General features: G+C 46.8%; 5 protein-coding genes across 9 annotated transcripts; 2 read left to right on the forward strand and 3 right to left on the reverse strand.

Annotated features, from left to right (window-relative positions):
* The first annotated feature begins 495 nt into the window (after nucleotides 1-495).
* On the forward strand, nucleotides 496-2,050 carry LOC108151028. 3 transcript variants are annotated; one of them, XM_017279391.2, is made up of 2 exons: nucleotides 496-1,009; nucleotides 1,206-2,050. In XM_017279391.2, exons 1-2 carry the CDS (start codon nucleotides 621-623, stop codon nucleotides 1,255-1,257), a joined length of 441 nt encoding a protein of 146 aa, XP_017134880.1. In that variant the 5' UTR covers nucleotides 496-620; the 3' UTR covers nucleotides 1,258-2,050. The 3 variants fall into 3 exon arrangements, with proteins under 3 accessions (XP_017134880.1, XP_033242007.1, XP_033242008.1); XM_033386116.1 differs by having other exon boundaries at nucleotides 498-1,009; nucleotides 1,081-2,050; XM_033386117.1 differs by lacking the exon at nucleotides 1,206-2,050 and adding an exon at nucleotides 1,057-1,149 and having other exon boundaries at nucleotides 499-1,009.
* A 1,164-nt stretch (nucleotides 2,051-3,214) lies between these two features.
* LOC108165054 lies at nucleotides 3,215-4,814 on the forward strand. Its single transcript, XM_017301095.2, has 4 exons — nucleotides 3,215-3,584; nucleotides 3,652-3,774; nucleotides 3,830-3,961; nucleotides 4,318-4,814. Exons 1-4 carry the CDS (start codon nucleotides 3,366-3,368, stop codon nucleotides 4,399-4,401), a joined length of 558 nt encoding a protein of 185 aa, XP_017156584.1. The 5' UTR covers nucleotides 3,215-3,365; the 3' UTR covers nucleotides 4,402-4,814.
* Nucleotides 4,815-4,916: 102 nt separating this feature from the next.
* LOC108165053 (tetraspanin-9) lies at nucleotides 4,917-11,005 on the reverse strand. Its single transcript, XM_017301094.2, has 6 exons — nucleotides 10,686-11,005; nucleotides 7,331-7,401; nucleotides 6,296-6,487; nucleotides 6,015-6,209; nucleotides 5,790-5,950; nucleotides 4,917-5,732 (listed from the first exon to the last, which is right to left on the reverse strand). The coding sequence occupies exons 2-6, from the start codon at nucleotides 7,391-7,393 to the stop codon at nucleotides 5,492-5,494; spliced, it is 852 nt and encodes a 283-aa protein (XP_017156583.1). The 5' UTR covers nucleotides 7,394-7,401; nucleotides 10,686-11,005; the 3' UTR covers nucleotides 4,917-5,491.
* Nucleotides 11,006-12,829: 1,824 nt separating this feature from the next.
* LOC108165057 (protein THEM6) lies at nucleotides 12,830-13,994 on the reverse strand. 2 transcript variants are annotated; one of them, XM_017301102.2, is made up of 2 exons: nucleotides 13,861-13,994; nucleotides 12,830-13,662 (listed from the first exon to the last, which is right to left on the reverse strand). In XM_017301102.2, the coding sequence occupies exon 2, from the start codon at nucleotides 13,613-13,615 to the stop codon at nucleotides 13,034-13,036; it is 582 nt and encodes a 193-aa protein (XP_017156591.1). In that variant the 5' UTR covers nucleotides 13,616-13,662; nucleotides 13,861-13,994; the 3' UTR covers nucleotides 12,830-13,033. The 2 variants fall into 2 exon arrangements, with proteins under 2 accessions (XP_017156591.1, XP_033242030.1); XM_033386139.1 differs by lacking the exon at nucleotides 13,861-13,994 and adding an exon at nucleotides 13,736-13,752.
* A 598-nt stretch (nucleotides 13,995-14,592) lies between these two features.
* Nucleotides 14,593-16,608, reverse strand: LOC108165144 (protein THEM6). Of its 2 annotated transcripts, XM_017301211.2 has the most exons (4): nucleotides 16,466-16,608; nucleotides 15,691-16,015; nucleotides 15,410-15,624; nucleotides 14,593-15,328 (listed from the first exon to the last, which is right to left on the reverse strand). In XM_017301211.2, exons 2-4 carry the CDS (start codon nucleotides 15,848-15,850, stop codon nucleotides 14,885-14,887), a joined length of 819 nt encoding a protein of 272 aa, XP_017156700.1. In that variant the 5' UTR covers nucleotides 15,851-16,015; nucleotides 16,466-16,608; the 3' UTR covers nucleotides 14,593-14,884. The 2 variants fall into 2 exon arrangements, with proteins under 2 accessions (XP_017156700.1, XP_017156699.1); XM_017301210.2 differs by lacking the exon at nucleotides 16,466-16,608 and having other exon boundaries at nucleotides 15,691-16,449.
* Nucleotides 16,609-16,903: the final 295 nt, after the last annotated feature.

A 16,903-nucleotide genomic window follows, 5' to 3' on the forward strand; every position in this document is an offset into this window, starting at 1 on the left:
GAGCAGATTCATATCCATCAATTTCTGCACAGCAGATACCGATCTACGTGAAAGAAGTGAACTATTTCTCGATCTGTATCTCGCTCTTCCGGTGATCATGCCATAGACCAAAGCCAAAAGAAGGACAAGCATTACTTATTTGAATCCTAAGGCCTCAAGGCACGCAACAACGATGTCGGAAATCATCTTAACGCCCTGCATCATCCCCACCTGGAGAAGACAATTTAAGGATCAATTAGGTATACAAATTATGAAGTCAAGCTTCAGTAGTAGCTATAGTTCACTTAATCTTAAGTCGGCCTATAGTTTCATACCCAAAGTTAGCTTTATATAAGTTATAAAGAGCAGAGTTACGTATTTTATACGTTTTGGAAAACGAAGCCAAAATAGATGCTGGGAAAAATTAAGTTCTTTGAAAACCAAACGGAAGCGATTGGTTAAAACCCCACACCGATACTTCGTTCTTCTAGTGCCCAGTAGGCTATCTCTCGATGTTAACAAAACTCTGTTCATCGCTTACAAGGCAGAGCTGGAAATCCCTCAGTCAAAACAGAAAACAGCAACGTGCTAGTCGTATTTCGGAAACAATGAAAACTCCAGGAAAATAAGGAAAACAACAAATGTCGTCTGTGTTAGATTTGTGTTGGAGCGAGCTGCTCCGTGAGGCAGTTACCTCGATGTGCCCCATCGCCATCATAGCCTTTATTTTCGGGATGGTGTATTTGAACTTTATGCAGACGCGATTAAAACTGGACACCTATGACGAGAAGGACTACACCATACAGTTGGAGCCGATAAGTGGACTCCTTCTGACTAAAGAGCAGCTTGCAGAATATAATTGCAACAATGGGACTCGCAGATATCTGGTTGCATTGTGGCACGTTATCTACGATGTGTCAAATTTGTTTGAAGACTTTGGTCCGAAGGGAAAGTACGCCAAGTGGTCGGGCCAAGAGCTGACTGAATTGATCAAGGCTGAAGCGATACTCAAAAAGAGGAATTGTGAAAGGTATATTCAGAAATGGAACCAAATTCTGAATAATAGCTTCTCTATAGCCGGTGAGCTCATCGTCAACGCAGATCCCGAACAGGAAGCTGAAGAGGAAGCCATTTTCGATCCCTTCGAGGAGTGCTGGGACCATTATTACCAACTATTAATTTGAGCTCTCTCTCTCTCTCTCTCAATCAATCTCAATCTCTCGCAGGACCATCAAGATCCAGACCAAACTGACACTTAACCTTATGCTAATACTATGATTGTTGCTTCTTTTAACATATGCATATGCACTGCATAGAGCAGCCGAATTTTGTATCCCGATTCCTGTGATATCACACTGTATCAATTTTGCCACAACCCTACAATCGGATCATTATTATATCCAGAAAGAAAAAATTTTCAGTGGCTATAGTATGCCTTCTTCTCTCTCACACTCTTCCTCGTCCAGTGTGCGCCCCCTGTCGGAAGGGAGCGAGATATAACGGCTGGTGTTGGTGTGAAAAGAAGAGAGATGGACGTAGCGGAATATAAAACAAAATGGGAAGATATAAGATGATAAACGGAGTGCAAGAATTAACATTAAAACATAACTAGATTTCGTGGTTCCACTTTGTCCACTCTCTCTAAATTTTTCACGTATTAACCAACAAATCAACTCCTCCATTTTGCGAACAGAGATAACGGAACATATAATTGACACCATTACCAGGCCAATCTAGCTTTTACCTTTTGCCTGACTTCTTTCCCATTATTATAGGGCATAGAGGACCCGGTGGAAATGACGTTCTTGAAAGATTCTATTGATGTATTGCTTGACAGTTCAGGTTCCATGATATAGAAATGGGATACGTTGCTGCTGGCATTCCAGTCCTATCCAATGAGTAAAGGACATTATTGCAATGGCTCAAGCAGTATTACAAGACAATCACCACTTGGACGATATCATCTGGATAGAGATATACACATGTATGTATGTACCAATCCACTTCTGATTGGTACATAATTATGACACCGTAACAGCAACATTGTTCCATAAACGACAATGCCTCAAAATGTTTTCGCTTTTAATTGATGAAAGGAAAGGTGGGCGTTGGCGGGTGGACTGTGGCGGTTTGTAATGGATTGTGACTGCAGCTAGTTGCACAAACCCGGTCGGCCGATTGACCAACTAACTGAGTAAACGAACACCGATCGGTTTCCTTCCTCATTGTTGCGCCAGAGAGGGGCACGCGATGCCAGCAGCAGTGTACTGTGGACGGCAGCAAGTTGCCGGATTGGCTTTGGTTTCAGCTGAAGCTGCTGCTGTTGCTATCGGATTACTGTTGTTGGCAATACCCTCTTAAAGTGGCTTTCGATGTTTGCAGAGCAGAGAAGTCGATCCACTCCAGATCAGCAGATCAATAGCCGAGTAGGTATACCCTCTACGAGGGTATCAAAAGCTTCGAATCCCTGCTGCTTACTGAGACTGCTTTGGTCGTTAATATTACGGCCGATACTCTACGGAGAGGTGCTTGTGACTCGATGGGTCAACTGGAGTTCGTTTTCAATTGGTTTTGGGTTACGTGAGATTGGGATAGGTTAGGTAAACGATCAGTCAAGACCAGTTCGAATAGGGAAAAGCAGCAATAGGGAAACTCAAGCTCTGAATGAGTTTGAGTAGAGCTTTGGCTAACATAGGACAGATTATATAGGTAAAGATAGGCTACAATGTGCTAGGATAAATATCGGGAAGGATGGTAAATATTTGGACTATTTTGTCTGTCTGTCTGTCTGTCTAATGCTATCTTGATAGGCTGGGACTGTGTTCGTCTTAAATTCGGATACCTTGACTGTAGTTTGAGGCTTCTTTGGTACCAGAGGTTTCTTGCGGGGAAACAGTAGAGTAAATGGCATGATTGCATGCCATAAGATCTGATCAGGCATTGCAGATCGTTCACAATATGGAATTCAAGGGAAATCCGATCACTCAGGCAATAAAAGATGAGTCTATACATTGACAGCTGTAATGGGCTCCCTGCGACCGTTCTTATTCGACAGACATCTCCTTGCGCAAATGGCTTGTACTAAATGTTACTTAGATTGGATTGTATTGTATTGCATTACTGTAGCGGCTACTGCTGTCGTTTACACAAGCACTGAAATTATCACCCGGCACACACGCTCGCTCAGAGTCCAAGCCCCGACTCGTAGACGGGTTAAACCAATAAAATCGTTGCGCAGACGCGGCGATTCAGTTGAAATTTGGACTTGGCCGCGCACAGACAGCGACTGGCCAAAAGCGGACACAGCCCGAAAGTTAGCGACATTTTCACATCACTTCAGTTTACTTCAGAGCTTCGGTTTCGTAAGAGTCCACACAGGTTTCGCAATGATGACAACGACGGTGATGAGGCTTCCGCTGCAACTGCTGATGATGCTGCTGCTGCTCCTCCACTGCACTCGTGGCACACCTATAGCGCCCACAACCCAAGACGGAGCCACGCCCATCGATGCCAGAGTGTCGGCGGAAGAGTTTGGGGCCCTCGATGCATTTGCCGAGGCGGAGTCCACACATTCAGCGGTCAGTGAGGCGACGACCGGTTTCAAAGTGAGTATCGGGAGCATTCAAAACTCCTGTTGAGTTGGATCTACAACTGCTTACCGGATCCTTGCAGATCCCGCTACTGTCCAAGCCGGCCCAGACAGCGGAGTCGGTGAACCTCGAGCAGGAGGCCATACAATCCAAGGTGCTCAGCGCCTACGAGAACAGCCACAAGAGGGTGGCCGAGCTGTCCCAGGTGGGTAATGCTTCTCTTTAGTACTGGAGGCGATTGTACGTATTTTTGTTTGTAGCCCGTTCCCATCTTGGATACCATCAGCGAGCACGAGAAGTACGGCAACAGTGGTGACATGTTCGATGGCATCTCACGGACCATTGTCAATGGTTACGAGGCCTTTTCCAATCTGCTCAACACCTTGATACAGGTGAGTGCTGTGCCGAAATTCACAGTTTGTTTGATTGTTTGTTCGCCCGTTGGTTCGCACATTACATTGCACAATATGACGACAGCGTATGCAGCGACTGCTTTGGCCACTGATTTGTCCTATGCTTTGGACACTGCTTTGGTCTAAGCTTTTGTCACTGCTTTGGTCAGACCTCTGTCCACTGCTTTGTCCTTAGGATTTGGTCTCTTATTGGACACTGCTTTGACAGTTGCTTTGTGTTGTCTGACAGTTATGCAAGCAGTCGTGCGTTGCCGGCAAATGCGATGTGTTCAAGGTCAGCTCCACGCTCACACTCATTCCCTAACTCTTTTCTCTCTCTCTCTCTCTTTGTACAGAAACCCAAAGAGCTGGCTCGCAGCGTCTCCAAGGGCATCACCGATCAGCTAGACATCATCGGGGGCAAACTGGTGGGGCTCTGAAGAGAAAGGGAGTTACATAACTCGTCATAGCAATGACCCTTGCAGAGGGGAGGGTGTTACAGATGTTTCCCAGATGTCGGACTTTCATAAATTACACGTATTTCTATTCGGAATACACAACCGATTCGATATTGTCCGTCAGTCCGTCCAGATGCAACTTTTCGGAACTGCCGTATATCGGATGGCCATATCATACATGAATTATCGGTCTAATATAAATCTACATAATGAGAAGGGTAAAGTTTTCATCACAAGATATATCTGCAAGGGTCTCTAGCCTTTCTTTCTTGTTAATTGTTTTTTGTTTTGTATATAATTTAAATAAATACTTTAATTTATTTGTAACTTATCGCGATAATATTGTATAATTGATTCTGTTTAGGAATGTACTGTTCGATATATAAATAAAATAATCATAATCATAATATGGTTATTATTTAACTAATTTTTCTGCTGCTTCTTTCCTCTCATCTCCTTCTCCATCTTCCTCATGATCCTCCTACTCCACTTCTTCCTTTTGTTTTGCTTTTTGGGCAGTTTTTGTTGTTGTTTTTTTTTTGGCTCTTTGAATAGGCACTACAAATGTCCATTAAAATAGCGTAAACATAGGCGTTACATATAGTAGATATATTGTTGTGTATAGTAGATATGTATGTGTATTGCTTTAGCCATCAGAGAGGCGACCTACGAGTACGAGAGTGCTGCTTATGGAACACACTGTGTTTCTGGGTCCTGTGCTCGGATTATGGGCCTTACACTACTAGAGAGCACATCACAATATGGATACACCACTAACTAAACCGGTTTCGATAGGTGTGAGTGTTTCTGTCGAGGATCTACGACACGTCCTTCTAATGAAACCTAATGAACTTCGAATACGGTTTTCTCCTACAAATAACAAAGAACAAAAGAACACTACACATTTCTCATAAAATTAATTTTTGGCACAATTCGCAGAATGATTTAAAAACTAAAGAGATTCAACAAACAAAAAAAAAACACAAAAAAATGCGGGATAGCTAGAGAAATGCCTGGGGAGAGACATTCATCCAAGTGGTTTTTGCATGTTGTCCCTCAGCTACAGACGGGTTCAATCCTCCCAACTGCTGGTGCGGGTCTGGGGGTCGATTGAGGGCGAGTAGGATTTGTACGTGTCGGAGGCCCGCTTATGCTTGACGGTGCAGAAGAGCAGCATCGAGGTGATCAGTCCGAAGAGCTGGACGAAGGCGATGCCCAGTCCAACGGCACCCACCACATTCAGCTGGCCGGTGAACCAGCTCTGGAGCGAGTGGGCGCAGCCCTTGTCCCACCAAAGCGACGGGTTCTCAGATCTGGGAATGAAAAGTGGAAGAGGACACGGCTTCAAGCTCCATATGCGGGTTGCTCACCTGCCGCAGTCGACGCGCAGGAGGCCATCGCCGGATCCTTCCGTCAGCAGTTGGCGTTGGTCGTACAGAGTGCGGCAGCAGGACTCCGGCACCCAGCGCTTGCCCGTCCACGATTGTATGTCGTACCAGTCCTCGTAGGAGGATACGCCGCAGCACTCAAACTGAAGCCGAGCGGAGAGGAAATTAATTGGGGAATAGCATGGAGGAGACTAGACTGGCACTCACCGACTGCTGCACACTGTCCCAGATGGCGGCCACCGAGGGGGCCACCAGGGAGCCGCGGTCACTGCTGTTGTAGTGGCGCTCGATCCCGAAGCGCAGCTCGTTGGCCAGCGTCCGCCCGAGTCCGCCGCGGAAGAGGAACGCAATGGAGCCCACCAGGAACTCGCTCATGAACAGCATCACGATCAGCATGAAGTACTTTTGTAGAACGAAAACGAGAACGAGAGAATGTGGCAACAATAGCTCCATCGTGCTGTCCACCTATCCATCATCCTGCTACTTACCAACACCAGAAGGCAGCGCGACTGTACCCAGGCGCCGCAGCAGCCAAGGAAGCTCACCACGAACCCAGTGCCCCCAATGGACATGAAGATCGTATCCGCACTGAGAGCGGCATGTTGCGGCAGCAGTGTCGCGTATCCCTCGTAGCTGAGGCGAAGCCAGAGGCCGGCGCCCAGGAAAGCGCAGCTGCAGAGCTGTCAAAAGACGAGAGAACGAGTGTCAGTCAGCGAAAAAGAGAGAGTGACAGGCGCTCGGGAAATCGATTGGAAAACTCTTGTACAATCGATTAACTCTTACGCCGCCGCTATCATTAATATCTGCGACATTCAGGACAAAGCTTCTTATCTGACATCGATTGACAGTTCAAAGAGCAAATGGAAGAGAGACTGAGATGGAGACGGAGACTGAAGCTCTGCCAAAGCCAGAGAAGACAATGACAAACAGACAATGCGACGGACAGAGACGACACCGCTCGCTTCCGCTGCAGACAAGCGACGTCGGCAAAGTTCTGCCTTTGATTTGTTGCCTGCTGCTCTGTCCGGTCTGTCTGCTGTCTGGAAATGTTGCTGCATATCCGCCACCGCCACCGCCACCTCCACAGCCATCCCCGGCGGCCGATGTCTTTGTTATCGATTCGTGCGAGAGCATAGAAAAATCAGCAACAAGTAAGAATGAACGAAGGGGCTGTATGGACAGTAAGATACCCCCTATCTTGTTAGGAATAACCATGAAAAAGGCTACCAGTACTTTCATTAAGAATTATGTATCTGTTTTTACTTGAAGAGATGGAATATATCTCAGCCTGAGACCTTCAAAAAAAAAAACTCAATCTGTGTCGGAACTACAGTAGTATACAGATCAGATTCGGGACCTTTAGTTAGGGATACTTACATAGACTCGTATGTATTCAGACTATCCTTTTCAATTCCTAGGATATCTTTAGCCTGATACAGGCTTCTGGATCAGATACGTGCATGTAGATATACACTTCCACAGGAATTCAAAATACCCTTTGGGACTTGGGATGGGCGACTTACCCAGAGAATGATGTTCAGCCAGCAAAAGGTGCGGCGTATGCACGTGTAGCCGGCGTTACCCATCGCGGGAGCTGCAAAGAAATGACAGAGATGCAGTGAGGTCTAGTTTTGAGGCGGCCGGGATTCCCCCTTTCTCCCGCACTCATAGACACAGACAAAAACACTCCCACTCCCACACTCACACGGTGGGGGGCATAAATCATGGGCAACGCGATTGCGATTGCCGCGCTGCATTCATTAGAAATGTTCTTTCCATCTATTAAATAAGCGATTTTGTCTTGTTTTTGTTGTTTTTTCGGCGACCCCATTGAGTGCGCGTGTGTGTGTGTGTTTGTGTTTGTGTATAAATAAAACTGAAATTCATAAATTTAAACAAAAAGAATTTATTGCAGGCTTTTTGTGGATAATTTTTTTTTTTTTTTTTGTTGGCTTCCATTGGCATTTCCTTTTGTCTATGGCCATTTAATGGGAGTATCACGGAATTCGTGTGTGTGTGTGTGTGCGTGTGTGTCTGCCAGCGGGGGTTACAGAGCAGCTGTTGCACATTCCCATTCCCCACTACGGACACATGCACATGCACATCCACATCCACTCAGCCATGGATTCGTTTATGCAAATATATGTACATATTATATGATCGAATGAAAACAATGAATGAAAATTGAACAGCAACCAGATCTGCAGCCGTTATCCAGGGAGACCAGAGAAACCAAACAAATCGATGCGCAAACGGACAGTCCCTTCTCTTGAGTGGGGACTCTTTATTCATTTGAGTAAATAAACAAAAAGTTTCCACTGGAACTGGAACAATAAGGACTCAGTAGAGGTCACAAAAAAATCACTAACAAGAACAAAACGATCTCTAAAGCTATCATCCTAAGTAAACATCATTTTGATGAATATGCAAAACCAGAACTTAATCCAAAACTTCAGAGAATTCTTTGATGTCAACAAGCCAAAGAAATGTTTGTATACAAATACAATCGAGAGCCATTGAAATATGTTAACTGTTTAAAAGATACGAGTATGCACAAGTGAAGAGAACCAAAGTACAGAACTTCCGAAATTTCCATTCTACACGACTTTCATGGGAAAGAAAAAAACAAATTCAATTGGTTTTATGCAAATTATTACATGTTGTGTGGCAATCAAGCTTCGGATCTGGGAAAATTCATGTTCAATGCTCGCGCCACAACAGAGCGGAGATTAGATGGTTGCATGTGAGTCAGCAGTTAGACGGAGAGGAGGAGGAGGAAGAAGATGAAGAGTGCTTACAATGTACTACAGATATTACAATATTTTCAAAAGGCACTGCACTGCTTGCTATGCAGCGGGAAAGTAGTTGGAAGCTCGTTGAATGATTTGACTGCTTCACCAGCCCAGCCGAAAAGAAAGCAGTTCTGATCTCGCCTAAGCTTTCCTGCCTGCACTGCTCGCCATTTGGGATTAACCAGCAAGGGATTCGTTCATCTAATGATTCAAAGTCCTCACCACACCATCGTTAATGGATCTGAACTTGAAATCTTGGTACGGCACGCGACGCATGCGTGCAGTTTGCTTTTCGGGCCTCACTTCCAGAGTCCTCCTACGATCCCAACCCATTCTCGGGGAACTACTGTGGAATGCCAACTAGAGGGAAAAGAGCTACTCTGTAATTGGAATAACTATCATCATCATCATCATCATCAGCGTCCACCACATCCAACAAAATAATGAAATAGTAGTGCAAATAAGCGGGGATGGGCAAGGAGGGGCCTACTGGGGCATGGAGAATGGGACTTGGGCCAGGGCTGTGCAGCTCGGTTCAGTCCCAGTCCCAGTTCCAGACCCAGTCCGTCGTTTCCAAGTGCGAACAATTGCAAAGGCCCAGCGACGAGAGTAACTGTCGCTCGCTTATTTTCCAATTTAACTCAATAACGCGGTCTGGCTTAATGGCATTTGACGCTGAAAATTTGCGATTTACCCCAGACCCCATTCCCTCCTTCTACCCCACACGCAGCTGCACATTTATCATAATTCGAGAGTGGACAAACCGAAGCTGGGGCTGGACTACGAGTACTAGTGGTACTAGTGTGGCTTGGTGGCCGACTCGGAGCCTCTGGTCTGCGGATGTTGCTTGAGTGATTTATGCCATGGAAATTGTTGGTTAACAAATCTGGAAATTATTCTCTGTTTCTCAAAATACATACATAAGTATTTCATAATCGGAGCGGAGGCAAAGATCATGATAAAAATAGCAGAAGAAGAAGATGACGACAAAGAAGATCAGTGGATGGCAAAGCAGTGAAAATAGGCAGTGAAAAAGCAGTTTCCATTGTCACCATTCTCCCCGCAAGAGCGAGGAGGGAAAGAGAGCGAGCAGCAAGCAGTAAGCAGTGGAATCCGCACAGATCCGCCAAGTCGACGACATTTGCGGCAACCACAACAGCAGCAAGCAATAAAAAGATTTTCACCGTCTGCCGATGTCTCTCTTGACCATTGACTAGCCAATCTACCTCTCGAGAGCTCTTACTGCTGTTGGTCTTTCAAAGTGTCGTCGTTTACGAAAAGTTTTCTCTTTTGATACTCTTTGCAAAAGAGGGTATTACAATTTTACAATAAGGCCGTTTGTCAGACTCAGAAGGAACCAACCCGCTTCGATCCTAAAATTGTGTTAAGATTCATACTATGCTCAGCTTTAGCAGACTCTTATTCTCTTTGTAGATGGTACCCGATCACTAGGCATATCTTATGGCTTTCATGAGACTAATCTAATGAGTATGGACCCATACGTAAGAATTTGATGCTTAGCATATCTTTTGATAATCCTGCTAAATTGAACTAAGACCAGCCCTATCGAAGACCAGTCATAGCAAAGACAGTTCGTTAATCTTAAGTCTTAGTAACAAAACTTTCGGTTTTACAGACAATCCAGCCGAAATTTGACGAATTATTGTACTCGCAGTTTTTCGTTGAGCAAAATGGCGATGTTTGATGGGATTAGAACTACAACGAGTAATTCGAACGATCGATAACATATCATTCTATGTAACAATCGAACTTCAAGAGTATGTAAACCCGCGGCACCCAAAGCCTAGCCTTTCTTTTTTTCTGTTTTTCTTGCCGTTTGGTCTCTGAGGAGGGGACTGGAAAAGCTGAGCCAGGGGTTTGCCCGTCGATCGACCAATCTATGTGTTTACTTTGTTTGTTTTGCCCCATTGCGGCATTTCTTTTCAGTTTCAATCTGGTTTTTGCCTGTTTTGTGGCTGGCTGTCAACAAACTGCAAAGGTTTGTTGTTGAATCTGTACAATAGGGCCCTTCATCGAGATCTGTACATAAGTGGGAGGACTTGGATCCTCCCACAGTCACACATACATTTTTTGTACTCCAACACTCAAGGGGGAGTCGGTTTCGATTTCGGGATTCGGTATCGATCGGTCTGTTTCGATGTCGCGCACTATTTAACACAAAATTTAACTGCAACAAAAATTGTGTTGCAATTTACTTGATCGTTGGCCTTTTTTATTTTTTTATAGAATTTATTTGATCTCCTTTTGGCTTCTTCTTCGGCAACACACGTTTTTGTCCAATTTATTTTTACAACAATTTCAATTTTTGAGAGTTTTCTATTTTGCGCTCTTGCTGCTGTTCTGCTCGGCTCTGCTCGGCTCGGTCCGCGGGTTCTATGATGCGCTCGCGGCGGCTGTTGAAATAAACTTGACGACAAAATAAACCGACGGTTTTCTTCGCAGTCGCAGCTAAAAATAGCAAAGAAGCGGCGTCGCAGCGGAGCCGAGCATCGAGCACGAATCGAGCGCAGACACGAAGCTTTTTTCCGTATGCAAGCAAAGCCATAGCATATTAATATAGGGTGGGACATTACCATTACCTCTCTTCGTGTTGTAGATATATATGAATTTTTTTTTCTAGATTCTATTGCGATATTGTGGATCAGCTATTTGCAGCTTTGCGCCACCCAACCTGGAGAAAATGAACTGTCAATCTAGAGGACATTTAAATTAACATACTCTGGGCAAACTTCACTGTCATTATTTGTATGACTATAGTTTTAAGACCTTTTAAATTTAGAGGATAATTACGATATGTTTTCTGTTGCTTATAGGTTATTAAAACGAGCCGCTGTTAAAGCTGCCAAGCATTCAATCTAATTCATCTACTAACATACAATTTTTACAACGACCGTACCACCATTCCACTCCTTCGCTTGCTGGTTTTATAAAATTAATATCATCATTGGAGCACACTCGTTGGGAATGCCTCACCTTGAACAAATACACCTTGTCCATGCAGTCCATGCGGAGAGTGCGGATGCATTCTCTCCGAATAAAGCCAAAGAGAGAGGGAGAGAGGCGAATAGAGAGCGAGCACGCCGTCTGCATGCTTTATGAATGAGATTTATGTTTAGATTTCAGTGTCACGTTTTGATCCACATTTCTAAATAAACGAATCAAATCAACGAATCAGCAGAAAAGCCATTGTCTAAGCTCACAAAGAATCTAACAAAAGAGATGGTGAAAGGCGGCGGGGGAGCGGAGGAGCTAACGTATGGAAATGTGACTGTGACAGCAAGGGAAATGGAAAGTGGCACCAGTGACGTAAGCGGTTACGCTATTGAACCGTTAGCTGTTATGATCATATGATTGGAAACGACGTAAGGAAAGGCCCAAAGATGATGCTCCATATATTACAGAAACAGTAATCTCTGCTTATAGAGGCCACGAAAAATAACAAACAACAACGAATAACACCACAACGTAACGCCAGAGAGGGTTAACGAACTCAAAACATAAACACGAAAGAAAAGGTGGGCCTTAACACCGTAGCTTTGAATACCCTTGCAGATCGATTGCTTCTACGGTAGCTATTGGTTACAGTGGTCTAATTTAGGAACAATTTGGGTGTGTTATATAAATTGTAGAAGAACAGTTTTCCTTTTTCCCATTAAAATTAAGTGAGGCTCAGAATTATTTGGCAAATGATCGGCGATAATTAAAGAGATTTTTATTTGATCCTATCCCAATAAAGGTCATTTAGTCAGCTTTCACACTATGGGTGCTTCCTGATCTACTGAACACCCAATTCGAACGTTTCAGTGATGGTTCCTTATATTATAATTCCTTGATAGATTAAAGGCATAACTCTTGCAGAGGATAATTCATTTTTACCACAATGACAAGACGAGTCGACGGGTTTTGAGGCTGCTATCTATTTAAAAATAATCTAAACAAACCATAGCAATTCTGGTTGTATCTATGGATACCTGGGGAAACATATTTCAGGAGCACCTCAAACGATACCCTACACTCCAGTGATTATTTATGATTGCTTTTATGTGAAATCGAAGTTTGCATAATGTTGGCGCAACTCCCAAACCAAATCTCTGATGCAACAGAGCTGAGCGGAGCCGCAACGGGACCAGCGAAAAAACCCCCCCACGATCCATCGACTCTGATCCAGTGGCAGGCGAACTTAGCATAAAGGAAAGTTGGGAGACCTCGTTTACCTTTCCATACAAAAATCTCTACAAAATTTCTTTATTAAAACTACGAGAAAAAAAGAGTGACAGAAGCAGCAGAAAGCGGCAGAGGTAGAAGACACTTAATGAGCGGAGCTGGAGATGCGCCGAGGTGCGGAGGTCATTATGTAAATGGGGCCGCCATCATCGGCATCCCGGAGCTCCGAGCCGAGTGCTGCTATCTGGCTCACTTGTCTTTGCGCAGCTTCTGGCTGGATAGCTCGATGGCGTCCAGCCAGAGCTTGAGATCGGCGGGCATCTCCGGTCGCTTGGCCGCCTCCGGGTAGGTCTTGAGCAGCTCCTGGACGTCGCAGTTGGTAATGCACTGCTTTGAGAGGGCGACAGCCCGCACAAAACCGTCGGTCAGCGTCACGAACTGCTGCTCCAGATAGATGGCCTTGTCGTCCCACCAGACGAGCTTCGTCTGGATCTTGTACGGATGGAAGATGGGTATGGTGCGGCGGTACCGCACGCTGCTGGCACCCTGCACGGCGCCGCCGCGCCGCTCCCGGATTCGCTCATACAGACCGGTGAGAGCGTAGAAATGGAAGCGGGCAAAGTCGAGCTCGCGCAGGTAGCGAGCATTATTCATGTGCCGGATGAATATGTCCACATCCTGGGAGGTGCACAGTCCGTAGATGGAGGTACTCTCCGTCACCTTGCGCTTGCGCTGGAACAGCCGGCCGGCGAAGACGGTGAATACGCAGCGGATGAAGTAGTTCACATCCCAGATCACGTACAGGATGAGTAGAATCACTAGCCACGACATGGTTCGCTCGATCTGTGGTTCTTCTCACACACTATCGTGGTTTTTTGCTGTGGGATTGGATAGATGGGAAAACCCGTTAGGTGGTTGGTTAGTCGCTTCAGCGAAAGTTTTGCAACAGACTTTGGTCGCGTAACGTCCCGCGTCTTGCCTACAGCCAAAGTCCGTAGCGCGGGGCGGGTGTCAAGCGTATGCACTGAACCCGCTGGCAAGCAGTGCGACAATTCCAGCTCTGGAAATCTACTTACACTTGCAATAATCGATCCCTCTCGCTCACACAAACACAGTGACGCTCAGCTGGCGTGGATACGCTTACGATAGACCCCAAAAACAGCGGAGAAACAACAACCGTTGACTGGGCAAGGCCAGAGAAGACTGAACGGCGGCATCACCGTCACCACAGCGAAGAAAGCTGCCAAGCAGTCCAAAGTCGGAGAGTGGAGAGAGAGAGAGACCAGAAGACCACTAGCAGCAGCAGCAGCGGAGCGATAAGTGCAAAGGCCCTGAAAGAGAGCGGAGTGCCACCTCTCAGAGAGGAGAACAGTAAGCAGTGCTTCTTGGGCGTTGCATTCTTTCTATTCTTTATGATAAACACAGATGCAGATTACTATATGCAAAGCAAACAAGTGGCTGGCTTTTGTTGTTGTTGCTCCTGGCTATCGATTGGTGTCCGATTGCGATTCCGATGACTAAGTTGGAGTGGAACAATCACGCGATCAATTAGCACATTTGCGGCATATGTGGAATTACAAAGTTTACTGGCGATAGGCAAATACGTGGGGGTGAACTATGAACGCTTGCCGGGTTTAGCAAACTGTAAATTACCCAAAAGGTAAAAGTATCAAGTCAAGGGGCGGATATCAATCAATCAGTCATCGAAAGACTCTCCTCTGCAGACGACGAGAACCAATGCATTCGTGTTCCAGGGGCATACTTTCGGGCGATTCAACCAGAGCGGAAGAGAGAGAACCCGCTAAGCGGAGAGTTTTTCTTTTGTTTTACTAAACACAATCATTGTACATCATAATCTTACACACACTTGGGACTACCAATGGGGGTGGGGTCTTGGATTTGGGCTTGGGTTTGGGTTTGGTTCAAACATGAATCATGATCATCATACATTAGATAAAGCTACGGCTTAGGGGCGGACACTTACGCCTAGGGTCGCTTGGACCACTTAATAATGTATACATAGTACGAGTAGCACAGTTTGTTTTTCTTAGCTAACAGCCGCGAAACGTATCAGGAGAGGCGACGGGTTCCACTTTCCCGTCAGCAGCCGCTGCGTAGATTCTTGCTGGACATGTCATTGTACTCGATCCACTTGGACAGATCCGGCGGCAGCGATGGCTTTAGCTTTGCGCAGTGCCCCAGCGCCGTCACCGTCGCTGTTGGTGTTGTCGCCGCTGCCGCTGCCGCTGCCGCTGCTGCATGTCCGTTCTCCGCCAGAGAGGATTGGTCCATCGCGGGATTGCTGATACCCCCGGCTGCGCCCATCGGCTGCAGGCTAGCCCCAGAAACGGGGGCCACGTGCCGTTCCCGTTCCGTTGGCCGGAAGTGGTCCGAGGCCGTCCGCGGCAGTAGCTCTGCCATCACCGCATCCATGGACACGTCAATGACGCGCTGCCGACAAATGGCTATGCAGTGCACAAACTTGTCCGAGGGCCGCAAGAAACGGTGCTCCATGAACAGCGACTGGTCATCCCAGTACACGATCTGCAGGCGAGATCCCAGAGAAAGGGCTTAGAGAATGCCACAGGTGGGGGGGGGGGGGGGGGGGGGAGCCGACACACTCACCCTGGAGACGATTTTGAAGCGATGAAAGGGTCGTATGAAACGACGATAACGTATGGTGGCCGCTCCCTGGAACACGGATCCCCCCATGCCCGTAATGGTGCGATACAGACTGCTCCGCTCGTAGAAGTCCACGCGGGCAAAGTCAAGCTCCCGGAAGTAGCGGGCATTGTTCATGTGGTACAGCAGCGTGTCCACATCGTTGGTGAGGCATAGACCTGGTGAGGGTCCGAGACTAACCGATTAGTGCACCCAAAACGGGTAAGACTGGGACTCCCACTCACCGTTCACCGTGGTGGCGTCCAGTATGTGGCAGCGTCGCTTCACAAAACGCGCCAGCACCACACAAACGCACATGCGCAGGAAGTAGTGCAGCTCGAGCAGTCCATAGAGGACCACGATGACCAGGAGGCAGCTCAGCGCCAGGTAGCACAGCTGCTCCATGGCTCGAGCAGATGCTGCTGGATGGATGGAGGTGACTCGACTCTCTGTGGCTGGTGCGGTGGCCTGTGGCTGTGGCCCTGACGTAGACGGTATGCGTTGGGCGCGTTGGGCGGTGGGCTGGGTGCGTGCGGGCCCGGGGCCTTGGTGCTAGAACAGTTCCGGTAACTAAAAAAGGAATGCGGTGGAGAGAGAACGAATACCAATCAAAATGGGAATCTAATTAGAGGAGACGGATGTAGGAGGAAACCAGTCAAGTGCCTTTTGTGCTGTGGGGGGGATTGCGGGTTTTCTTTCTTGGAATGGGCGGGGGGGAGGTTGTTGCTGGTTTGTGTCCTGGCTACGCTACAGCCACACAAAAATTAGGTCATTTCTTCCGCCGAACACATCTCTCGAAACCCGGGACCCTCATCAGGTGATTGAAGGGAAGGATTGATTGGATGGCACGGACACACACGGGCACTCGGGCACAGGGGCGCACGGGCGCACGGTCCTGTGTGCAGGACAACCGACAACCCCCAATTTTCTTGGGGACAGCTGCTGGAATAACGATATTTCCTATATGTTTTCCTATCTGTTCGTTGGCCACAACAGGAAAAACCGCCGCCCGGAACTCACCAGCAAACTAAGAAACACAAAAAAAAAAACCAAAAACGAAACAAAAAAAAGCCAATATATATTATTTAAACGACACCAGGAGGAAAACACAACAATTGCTATAAAGCCAAACGACGCGCCTACCACAGCGACAACAAGCGCACTGAAACTTACAAACGTTTTTTTTTGTAGTTTTTTTTTTTGGCCAAAATGCTGCGGGTGCTTCTGCCTGCTGCTGCTGGTGCATCGCTGCTCGGTCAGAGTCTTCGTCTCGGTCTCGGTCTCAGTTGCCGTCTCAGTCGCGAGGGGCCGCTACGACGCCTGCGCGCTGAGCGAAGTTCGACCCGTCCGTTCGTGCGTGCTCTCAGCTGACGTCCTCACAGCAGCAGCTTTCATCAGCCAGCAGACAAAAGCTCTTTTCTCGGCAGGTAAGGGTTGAAACCAACCTGTTGCCGTTGC

Source organism: Drosophila miranda, chromosome XL, assembly GCF_003369915.1.
Source record: "Drosophila miranda strain MSH22 chromosome XL, D.miranda_PacBio2.1, whole genome shotgun sequence".
NCBI classification, from domain to species: domain Eukaryota; kingdom Metazoa; phylum Arthropoda; class Insecta; order Diptera; family Drosophilidae; genus Drosophila; species Drosophila miranda.